The sequence below is a fragment of the Salmo trutta genome, chromosome 33, assembly GCF_901001165.1.
Source record: "Salmo trutta chromosome 33, fSalTru1.1, whole genome shotgun sequence".
NCBI classification, from domain to species: Eukaryota; Metazoa; Chordata; class Actinopteri; order Salmoniformes; family Salmonidae; genus Salmo; species Salmo trutta.
The window spans coordinates 32338441-32350712 of record NC_042989.1 but is presented as its reverse complement, the minus strand read 5'-3'; the positions used below and the strand labels follow the sequence as shown (position 1 = coordinate 32350712).

At 41.4% G+C, this 12272-nt stretch overlaps 1 protein-coding gene across 3 annotated transcripts in view; it reads right to left on the bottom strand.

Annotated features, from left to right (window-relative positions):
* The window catches only part of LOC115172840 (unconventional myosin-VI), a 106976-nt gene that overhangs the window by 84012 nt on the left and 10692 nt on the right, over positions 1–12272 (bottom strand). For 2 of the 3 annotated variants that reach the window (XM_029730640.1, XM_029730638.1), the window contains exon 2: positions 4652–4794. In XM_029730640.1, coding sequence (XP_029586500.1) covers positions 4652–4768 — 117 coding nt within the window. In that variant the 5' untranslated portion in view covers positions 4769–4794. Of the gene's footprint in view, positions 1–4651; positions 4795–12272 lie in introns of those variants that run through there. The other variant, XM_029730639.1, reaches the window with a different exon arrangement.

Here is a 12272-nt window from a genome sequence, read left to right as displayed (position 1 = left end):
CAACTAACCGGTGCGGCCGCACATTGACTCTGTACCGATACCCCCCTATATATAGTCTCGCTATTGTTATTTTACTGCTGCTCTTTAATTACTTGTTACTTTTATTTCTTATCTGTATTTTTTTAAACTGCATTGTTGGTTAGAGGCTTGTAAGTAAGCATTTCACTGTAAGGTCTACTACACCTGTCGTATTCGGCGCATGTGACTAATAAAATGTGATTTGATTTGAAAAGTGGGCCAACAAAAAATAGAGTATCTCACCTGAAGTTGTTCTAGCGTCCTTCTGTTTACTTTTTCATTTGAGTTGAATTCATTACAAATGGTAGTCCAGGGATTATTATATATTTTGGGGGGGGGTTGATGAATCATGCGGTTTGTTCTCCATAATTGGGTGGTGTCATGACGTTGGCCTGTGCGTAAGGTTTATGACCCCCCATAAATACCTTTCTCCCTTTCCTCTCGCTTGACTCTACAGAAGGAATCTTGAATAGCCTTTGTTAACATAGAGAGTCTGGGAACATCAAAAGGTGGGAGGGAAAGGAACCATATTTCGGTAATCCAACCAGTTGAAAATATGCGTTGGTACTCAATGAATATGATGCCAGATCAGTTGGCGTCTGAGACATTATGACTGATGACAGGACGACAAACTGTATCTTGGAAAGTTATCAGATTCACATGGAATTGTTGTGCAATTTAAAATGTTTAAATATGAAACTATTTGTGAAAAGATTAAATGTAATTTTAGCTTCCAAATGAGAGAATTGGGTTTTCATAAGGTTAAAGCTCTGCTCACTCAGTGGCCCGCCCATGTGAAGAGACATTGGTTATAAACTATGAAACACGTCCTTCTCTCCCCACCTATATAAAGCCCTTGACGAAAATGTAACTTGCTGTTCCGAGGACAATAGGACGACGGTCCATACGTTAAAAGGACTAACATGTCAACTATAGAACTAAGCCAACCTCAGCGTGAGCTTTGGTTGCGAATGGTATAAACTTTTAACTCTTATTCACTCCAGAAGTGATACCTCCTAGCCGTTGAGTTAGCAGCGGCCGCTGTAAACGTGGGCTAGGAAAGGACGGACGACGTATCCAGTCTACCACCCAACGACGATACTACAACGTATCCAGTTTACCACCAGAGACACTCTTCAAAGGACAAGGAAGATCTCTGTTAGGCAACACGGCCTTCTATCTACAACCAACCCATTGAAGCGCAGCTCAGAGTAAATATTTATTGCATTTTCCTTTTCCAAATGGGCGGTTATTTAGAATGCATAAGATTCTGTATTTACGATAGCATAGCTTCTCCCTTTGTTCTTCAGTCCTCCCGCGCTTTCATTCAAGCCCAACTTCGTCTCTTTGTGTAACCAGCCATCATACAGGTTCCGTCCCCCAGGGATGTTTTCTTGTAGGACATAATTAGTAATCAATGTATGATCCATTCTGTGTTTATGTAATTTTGTGTGATTATTTAGGTATTTAGTAAATAAATAATAAAACCAAAGTTTGTATTGCTGATTCAACTTGTTAGCCAGGGTTCGTGAAGATAACCAAGAATTCTACGATGTTCAGATGAGACTGAAATAAGGTGACGATTAATATTGACTGCTATTGATGTAAAAGATTACCAGGTCTTTAAGAGCTTATTCGAAAGATAACAGCTTTATAAACATTATTTCGTGGTGCCCCGACTTTCTAGTTAATTATCTACCTGATTAGCTTAATCAGGTAATATTAATTACAGAGAAATGATTTTATAGAATAGCATGTCATATCACTTAATCCGGCATAGCCAAAGACACGACAGTGGTTTGAGAACTCGCTTCAACAGGCTTTCTTCAAAGTCACTGAAATTCTTTGAATGTTTTCTTTTACCTCCATCCATTGTTTGGTTTAGGTGACTTGCTCCAATGCCACACAATGCTTATGTATTAGCATCCCATTCCTGTTTTTTTTTATAACATCCTCAGGTCAGCACCAAGTGCACACATCGTTAATCTAATCAGGCTTCACAAAGATTAACTGGTTAGTCCCTATTTACCTTAGTCTGGGACTCTAGCCTAGAACTAATTAATCTGAAGTTAAGCAACGTCTCAGAAAGCCATTTTTTTAATCTGAATTAATTTAAGTAGGATTAGCCCAGTCCTGATTTAAATTAAACACTGTCCGCGAAATGCTTCCCACAGCTGTGTCAAGTTGTCTGGATGTCCTTTGGGTGGTCGACCATTCTTGAAACACATGGGAAACTGTTGAGCATGAAAAACCCAGCAGCGTTGCAGCGCTTGACACTCAAACTGGTGCGCCTGTCACCTACTACCATACCCCGTTCAAAGGCACTTTAGTCTTTTGTCTTGACCATTTAGCCTCTGAATGGTACATATACACAATCCATATCTCAAAAGTCTCAAGGCTTAAAAATCCTTATTTAACCTGTCTCTTCCCCTCCATCTACACTGAGTGAAGTGCATTTAACTAGTGACATCAATAAGGGATCATAGCCTTCACCTGGTCAGTCTATGACATGGAAAGAGCATTCCTAATGTTTTGTTCACTCAGTGTATATTGTGAATCGCTATTAAGTTTGGAAAAAAATAAATAGAGAGATGATTTTTAGGCTATATTGCCCAGCCCTAATTCAGGTCTTTCTGAAAGGGGAACCTTCACGGCTGCAGTGTGCCAGTCAAGAATCTAACCCACACTGGTACCAAATCCAGCTCTTCTAATGAACCTACAGTGGGGAAAAAAAGTATTTAGTCAGCCACCAATTGTGCAAGTTCTCCCACTTAAAAAGATGAGAGGCCTGTAATTTTCATCATAGGTACACTTCAACGATGACAGACAAAATGAGAAAAAAAATCCAGAAAATCACATTGTAGGATTTTTTATGAATTTATTTGCAAATTATGGTGGAAAATAAGTATTTGGTCAATAACAAAAGTCTATCTCAATACTTTGTTATATACCCTTTGTTGGCAATGACACAGGTCAAACGTTTTCTGTAAGTCTTCACAAGGTTTTCACACACTGTTGCTGGTATTTTGGCCCATTCCGCCATGCAGATCTCTAGAGCAGTGATGTTTTGGGGCTGTCGCTGGGCAACACTGACTTTCAACTCCCTCCAAAGATTTTCTATGGGGTTGAGATCTGGAGATTGGCTAGGCCACTCCAGGACCTTGAAATGCTTCTTACGAAGCCACTCCTTCGTTGCCCGGGCGATGTTTGGGATCATTGTTATGCTGAAAGACCCAACCACGTTTCATCTTCAATGCCCTTGCTGATGGAAGGAGGTTTTCACTCAAAATCTCACGATACATGGCCCCATTCATTCTTTCCTTTACACGGATCAGTCGTCCTGGTCCCTTTGCAGAAAAACAGCCCCAAAGCATGATGTTTCCACCCCCATGCTTCACAGTAGGTATGGTGTTCTTTGGATGCAACTCAGCATTCTTTGTCCTCCAAACACGACGAGTTGAGTTTTTACCAAAAAGTTATATTTTGGTTTCATCTGACCATATGACATTCTCCCAATCATCCAAATGCTCTCTAGCAAACTTCAGACGGGCCTGGACATGTACTGGCTTTAGCAGGGGGACACGTCTGGCACTGCAGGATTTGAGTCCCTGGCGGCGTAGTGTGTTACTGATGGTAGGCTTTGTTACTTTGGTCCCAGCTCTCTGCAGGTCATTCGCTAGGTCCCTCCGTTTGGTTCTGGGATTTTTGCTCACCGTTCTTGTGATAATTTTGACCCCACGGGGTGAGATCTTGCGTGGAGCCCCAGATCGAGGGAGATTATCAGTAGTCTTGTATGTCTTCCATTTCCTAATAATTGCTCCCACAGTTGATTTCTTGAAACCAAGCTGCTTACCTATTGCAGATTCAGTCTTCCCAGCCTGGTGCAGGTCTACAATTGTGTTTCTGGTGTCCTTTGACAGCTCTTTGGTCTTGGCCATAGTGGAGTTTGGAGTGTGACTGTTTGAGGTTGTGGACAGGTGTCTTTTATACGCCATTAATACAGGTAACAAGTGGAGGACAGAGGAGCCTCTTAAAGAATAAGTTACAGGTCTGTGAGAGCCAAAAATCTTGCTTGTTTGTAGGTGACCAAATACTTATTTTCCACCATAATTTGCAAATAAATTCATTAAAAATCCTACAATGTGATTTTCTGGATTTTTTTTCTCATTTTGTCCGTCATAGCTGACGTGTACCTATGATGAAAATTACAGGCCTCTCATCTTTTTAAGTGGGAGAACTTGCACAATTGGTGGCTGACTAAATACTTTTTTCCCCCACTGTATGTTCAGAGGTTAGCATTACAATATATATTATGTTATTCAGCTACTGACCCAATGATAGCTCTGGAACGTGTGTGGGGAGAGAGAGCAAAATTAAGGTTGTGTGACGAGTATGTTATTATACAAAACATAAAAACAGACACTCATTCCATGGAGGGCCGAGTCGAGTGAGTCGGTTTTTTAGATTTCCTTTAAATTGGAGTCCAACTATGACCTAGACGATTTCCTAACTAATCAATGACCTTTAATGATCAATTCAAAACAAGGGAGAGAAAAAGAAAAAAAAAGCAGGCACCCTGCCCTCCATGGAACGGGATTGACACGTGTTCTAAACTGTGCCGAGTCTGACTGACCTTGCCCTTCTGGTTGAGTGGTTCGATGGCGAGGGTGTCAGCTCCGATATCTACAATCATGCCCAGCTGGAACCCATCGGTGGGGTGGGGCGCCCACACTGGCTTACCATCCTCCATGGCTAACCACAGCTACCTGGTGGGCTCTGCACAACATGAAGAGAAGAGTCAGGAAATAGAAGCCGTATAACATGTATGCCAACAACAAAATACTGAGTTTTCCATTGTGGGTTAGGACAAGTTTAATAAAGTATTACAAAGCTATCTATCTATAGACAGGTCTACCTTCTGTACATCCATGATTGAATAAATATGCTATGTTCCATACTTCCTCCAGATAAACAAGAAGCCTATAAACACAATTGTATGAATGACAAAATTCATCCAACCATGTGAGTACGTGCAACCCGAATGTGTGCTTTTCTTCCATTATCTTGTTATTCCCTTCATGAATGACTGATCCTGTAAATTGGGATTTTCCATTGGGAAATGACAGGACCTACACATCTCTCCAAAATGAGGATTCGCCATTGGGAGAGTACAGGACTAGTGTTGAATATTTTCCTGGTGTTTTAAAAATGTTCCATCCCAACAGTACATTTCTTCTCTCCTTGTTAATCCGGTATTTCCTGCAAAAATTGGAAGTCTCATTCTAAAGCATGATGCATAATAAATAATGCCATCATTCGTAGGCTTAGTATAGCAGAATTGTATAACCACCATTGAGTATGCATGCATGCATGCTGTATACAGTGGGGGGAAAACGTATTTGATACCCTGCTGATTTTGTACGTTTGCCCACTTACAACGAAATGATCAGTCTATAATTTTAATGGTAGGTTTATTTGAACAGTGAGAGACAGAATAACAAAAAAATCCAGAAAAACGCATGTCAAAAATGTTATAAAAGGATTTGCATTTTAATGAGGGAAATAAGTATTTGACCCCTCTGCAAAACATGACTTATTACTTGGTGGCAAAACCCTTGTTGGCAATCACAGAGGTCAGACGTTTCTTGTAGTTGGCCACCAGGTTTGCACACATCTCAGGCGGGCTTTTGTCCCACTCCTCTTTGCAGATCTTCTCCAAGTCATTAAGATTTTCTAATGGGATTAAGGTCTGGAGACTGGCTAGGCCACTCCAGGACCTTAATGTGCTTCTTCTTGAGCCACTCCTTTGTTGCCTTGGCCGTGTGTTTTGGGTCATTGTCATGCTGGAATACCCATCCACGACCCATTTTCAATGCCCTGGCTGAGGGATGGAGGTTCTCACTCAAGATTTGACAGTACATGGCCCCGTCAAATGATGCGGTGAAGTTGTCCTGACCCCTTAGCAGAAAAACACCCCCAAAGCATAATGTTTCCACCTCCATGTTTGACGGTGGAGATGGTGTTCTTGGGGTCATAGGCAGCATTCCTCCTCCTCCAAACACTACGAGTTGAGTTGATGTCAAAGAGCTCCATTTTGGTCTCATCTGACCACAACACTTTCACCAGTTGTCCTCTGAATCATTCAGATGTTCATTGGCAAACTTCAGACGGGCATGTATATGTATTCTTGAGCAGGGGGACCTTGCGGGCACTGCAGGATTTCAGTCCTTCACGGCGTAGTGTGTTACCAATTGTTTTCTTGGTGACTATGGTCCCAGCTGCCTTGAGATCATTGACAAGATCCTCCCGTGTAGTTCTGGGCTGATTCCTCACCGTTCTCATGATCATTGCAACTCCACAAGGTGAGATCTTGCATGGAGCCCCAGGCTGAGGGATATTGACAGTTCTTTTGTGTTTCTTCTATTTGCGAATAATCGCATCAAATGTTGTCACCTTCTCACCAAGCTGCTTGGCGATGGTCTTGTAGCCCATTCCAGCCTTGTGTAGGTCTACAATCTTGTCCCTGACATCCTTGGAGAGCTCTTTGGTCTTGGCCATGGTGGAGAGTTTGGAATCTGATTGCTTCTGTGGACAGGTGTCTTTTTTACAGGTAACAAGCTGCGGTTAGGAGCACTCCCTTTAAGAGTGTGCTCCTAATCTCAGCTCATTACCTGTATAAAAAGACACCTGCGAGCCAGAAATCTTTCTGATTGAGAGGGGGTCAAATACTTATTTCGCTCATTAAAATGCAAATCAATTTATAACATTTCTGACATGCGTTTTTCTGGATATTTTTGTAGTTATTCTGTCTCTCACTGTTCAAATAAACCTACCATTAAAATTATAGACTGATGCTTTTTTTGTCAGTGGCAAACGTACAAAATCAGCAGGGGATCAAATACTTTTTCCCCCCCACTGGACATACAGAACTGACCCTTGGCTCTGCAATCCAATTAGTTTGTGGGATTGAGGTGCAATCAAAGTGCGGAGATGACTGGCTTGTTTACTCATCAACTTCTCTCACTGGTACTGCTGTCAGCAAATGGCCAAAGAGGATTTCAAACCAATTACTTATGTCAGGAGTTCACCTAGGCATTCTGATTGGGGATGTACCAAATGATTGATGTATTAGAATAATTGGATTATGCTTATGTTGTATTAATAGAAGGGGAGGGGTTATAAGACCCCTCCCTCCTTACATTTATAGGGTCCTAGACTACAGATTAACAATATATATACATTATGAGGTTTTAATATTGTTCCACAGTTGTTTTCTAGTTCTCTCTCTCTGCCTTTTATAAAGAGACCCCTCTGAGAAATGTGTGACTGAGACAGAACTCTGCAGGGGAGTGTAGGAGATAAGACTACTCAGACATAACACTATAAATCAACTTGTACATTAACTGCTAAGCTTTTAGATAACACTAAAAGCCTCGTTTATATAGCTGTGTAGGCATGGTTTTGGTCTCATGAGTAAAAGGTAATGACGTAGGCAGTGACATCCCTAAGGCTGGACTTCAGGTTTAGTAAAAGCAACTTGAGACCTTTTCTATTTTGCAGAACTTACTCGGAAACATGCGTGCTATGTTCCTGATTGTCAACGTCTGTCTGCAATTGCATTAATAAAGGTTTTGAATGATTTAATTAAAGATATTGTCATAAAGCTAATTTCACCAATGAGCCAATGATTGACAAGGAACAAGGAAACGAACCCCAACACTTACTATAAACGCAACATGCAAGAATTTCTAAGATTTTTACAGAGTTACAGTTCATATAAGGAAATCAGTCAATTGAAATACATTCATTAGGCCCTATTCTATGGATTTCACATGAATGGGAATACAGATATGTATCTGTTGGTCACAGATACATACATAAAACAAAAATGTAGGGGCGTGAATCTGAAAAACAGTCAGTATCTGGTGTGACCACCATTTGCCTCATGCAGCGCGGCACATCTCCTTTGCATAGAGCTCATCGGGTTGTTGATCGTGGCCTGTGGATTGTTGTCCCACTCCATCTCAATGGCTCTTCAATATGTGTACAGATCCTTGCAACATGGGGCTGTGCATTATCATGCTGAAACATGAGGTGATGGCAGCAGATGAATGGCACGACAATGGGCATTCCTGCAGTCAGCATGCCAATTGCACGCTCCGTCAAAATGTGAGACATCTGTGGCATTGTGTTGTGTGACAAAACTGCACATTTTAGAGTGGCCTTTTACTGTCCCAAGCACAAGGTGCACCTGTGTAATGATTAAGGTTGCAAAGGGTCGGAAACTTTCCGGTAAATTCCGTAATTCTTCCGTAAATTTTCCATGGGAAGTTAAGTACTGGAATTTGGGAATTTTGCTTAAATTCATCAAAAAAGCTAGCTTATAACAGTTAACCTTTTTTGTGAGATACATAAAGCAATTCTAGGTCTTATGGCATATTTTGGTTAAACTATCCCCAATTTAATGGAATTGCAACCCTCTGCATGCACAGTGCATTCTTCCATCACATGTACAGCTGATTCTCAAGATCTTGTACACTAATGAGATGCTATTGAGCCCAAACTACTACACTGTCTGAGCCAAGGACTACATGCTTTCTGGTAAGTTTTGACAATACTGGGTGGGGTGAATATATTTTATGACATACATAATTTTTGTTAACTAGTAAATAGTAGCCTACAGCTAAGTGTGTTTAAATAATTTTTAACTTGCTAACAATTTATGCTAGTTAGTTTTTGCTACGATGTGGGTTTTAGCTTGCTTGAGCCTAACTGAGGAGTGTTAATTCACCTGTTTCCATACATGTTTAATTTTAAAACATGTATCTTACAAAATTAGTTGTTTAATCTAACTGCTTAACTATTTATCTGTACATGGAATTGTATTTTTTATTTTTGATCTTTACAGGAAAAAGCCACGGGTACTATCTGATGGGTGAAGACATTTCACTGCAGCTAATGTAGAAGGAAAAGCTGTGTACATTTGCAAATACTGTGCCAAATCATATGTGAAGAATACAACAAAGATGCAGAATCATCTGGCCAAGTGCATAAAGTTCTCTCAGCACTCACAACCTCTGACAACAGTCCCTCTACTTCTATTTGAGGTGAAAATGATGAATCAGACACCTTATCGATAGCAACAGCTCACGGTCCTCCTGGAATCAGACGTTTTTTTTATTCAATGGAGGAACGTAGTCAGAGAAATGCTGATGAATGTCTTGCTCGAGCTGTGTGTGCAACTGGTTCACCTCTGATGCTCACCGGCAATGTCTAATGGAAGAGATTTCTGAATGTTCTTCGCCCAGCATACACCCCTCCAACCATAAATGCTTTATCTACTCATTTGCTGGATGCAGAGTTCAACAGAGTTCAAGTGAAAGTCAAGCAAATTATAGAGAAAGCAGACTGTATTGAAATCATCTCTGATGGGTGTTCGAATGTTCGTGGGTAAGGAATAATTAACTACATCATCTCCACCCCTCAACCAGTATTCTACAAGAGCCCAGACACAAGGTACAACAGACACACCGGTCTCTACATTGCAGATGAGCTGAAGGCAGTCATCAATGACCTTGGACCACAGAAGGTATTTGCACTGGTGACAGACAATGCTGCAAACATGAAGGTGGCTTGGTCTAAAGTGGAGGAGTCCTACCCTCACATCATACCCATTGGCTGTGCTGCTCATGCATTGAATCTGCTCCTCAAGGACATCATGGCACTGAAATCTCCACCCGGCACAGCAAGAAGAGGACTGGCAGCCCCTCATAGCCTGGTTCCTCTCTAGGTTTCTTCCTAGGTTTTGGCCTTTCTAGGGAGTTTTTCCTAGCCACCGTGCTTCTACACCGGCATTGCTTGCTGTTTGGGGTTTTAGGCTGGGTTTCTGTACAGCACTTTGAGATATCAGCTGATGTAAGAAGGGCTATATAAATACATTTGATTTGATTTGAAAACAATGGATAAACTACAAGAGAGCCAAGGAAATGGTTAGGTATGTGAAGGGTCATCAAGTTATAGCAGCAATCTACCTCACCAAGCAAAGTGAGAAGAATAAGAGCACCATTGAAGCTACCTAGCAACACCTGTTGGGGTGGTGTTGTCATCATGTTTGACAGTCTCCTGGAGGGGAAGGAGTCTCTCCAAGAAATGGCCATATCACAGTTTGCCGTTATGGACAGACCCATCTGATTTTTTAAAATGTTTTAATTTAACTAGGCAAGTCAGTTAAGAACAAATTCTTATTTGCAATGATGGCCTACCTGGGAACAGTGGGTTAACTGCCTTGTGGTAAGCAGCCTGAAACTTTAGCAGTAGCCATTGCATGGATTGAGGGAGACAATGCCATCCTGTCTGATGTTCAGACTCTGCTTGCAGATGTAAGAGAAGAAATCCGTACTGCCCTGCCCACTTCACCGTTGCTCCAAGCAGAGGAACCTGCAGTTCTGAAATACTTCAAAAAGTGTGAAGACTTCTGCCTGAAGCCCATACATGCCACAGCGTACATGTTGGACCCCAAGTATGCTGGCAAGAGCATTCTGTCTGGTGCAGAGATCAACAAGGCCTATGGTGTCATCACTACCATGTCTCACCACCTTGGCCTGGATGAGGGCAAGGTTCTTGGCAGTCTGGCGAAGTACACTTCCAAGCAAGGGCTTTGGGATGGAGATGCAATATGGCAGTTGTGCTAACAAATCTCATCAGCTACCTGGTGGAAGGGACTTTGTGGGTCAGATGCTCTTTCCCCTGTTACCTCCATCATCCAAATTCCATGAACATCAGCCGCCTCAGAGCGCAACTGGTTCTTGTTTGGGAACACACACACCAAAGCACACAACAGGCTGACCAATACAAGGGTTGAAAAATTGGTGGCCATCCGGGCAAATTTTATGCTTTTTGAGCCTGACAACAAGCCATCCTCAACAGGGTTGGAAAGTGACAGTGAAGATGAGGCCTCAGAGTCTGATGTTCAAGAGGTGGAATTGAGGAGGTCCAGGGAGAAGACATGGAAGCCTGAGAGGAAGACAACCAAAGCTTTATTTTCTAGACTATCATTTTATGTTGAAAACGTTTTTGGGAGATGCGATGGCTCATTGGGGATCATTCAATATTCCCTTTTGTTGTTCAGTGAAATCATTCCATGTGAATAGTCAACTCATTTAATTAAAGTTCAATTTGTAACTAAATAGTTTTTTTTTCTATTGAAAGGATTTAATAATTTGCAATTATGTCTACTTATGATAAGGTAAAAAGTTTATGTTTCTGTCTCCATATGGTATGGTAAATATATCCAATGCAAAAAACATCTACATTTAAATGGTATTAATATGCATATATTGCTGTTAATTCCCACGGAAAGTTTCCACTGAATATTCCCCAAAATGTGCAACCCGAGTAATGATCATGCTGTTTAATCAGCTTCTTGATATGCCACACCTGTCAGGTGAATGGATTATCTTGGCAAAAGGAGAAATGCTCACTAACAGGGATGTAAACAAATGTGCACAACATTTCATACAAATAAGCTACATAATTTGTGCTCTTTAAAGATTGACAAAACTGAAATCAAATGTTATTGGTCACATACACATGTTTTAGCCACAAGCACACTTCAACATCAAACAGTACAGTGGAGGAGCATTTTGTATGAATCATAATTATTATTACTTAAAAAAATGGCCACAATGTTTAAATTCAGAGATGCTACGCTATAGCATTATAACATCTATATAATCACTGCATCATTTTGTGTTCTTTGCTTATGCCATATTGATAGTGTTACACCAAAGTAACAGACACAGCTTATCAAATTAATCATCACAACAAACCAGCCACCTAATACAGGTCCCATGTGGTTAGCTTCGACTGGAACATGTAATCCTCTTACGGCTCCTAAGCCCCAACGGAAGTGAGATATTTGTGAAGACTGTTGAAGTGTAATAAGGTGTGGTCAGCAGTCAGCCCTTGAAAATAAAAAACAGTCTGAGGGGAGATGCACAGACGTAGACACCAGTGCGGTCATGGAGGAGACCAGGGTTCAAAGGTTAAGGTGTGTTTCCTGGAACACACATACCTCCTGCCTGCTTCTAGCTTCCTGTTCCCTCTATAGAAGAGAGGATATGGAAAATACATCGGGATATCTGCTCTGCTGCAGTCTGACCGGATGTAGGGAGGAGTACAGTGGTGCCGGGTGTGTCAGTGGCCAAGCAAGCATTACAACCTAAATGAGGCCATACACGGCTCGTCAGAGAACT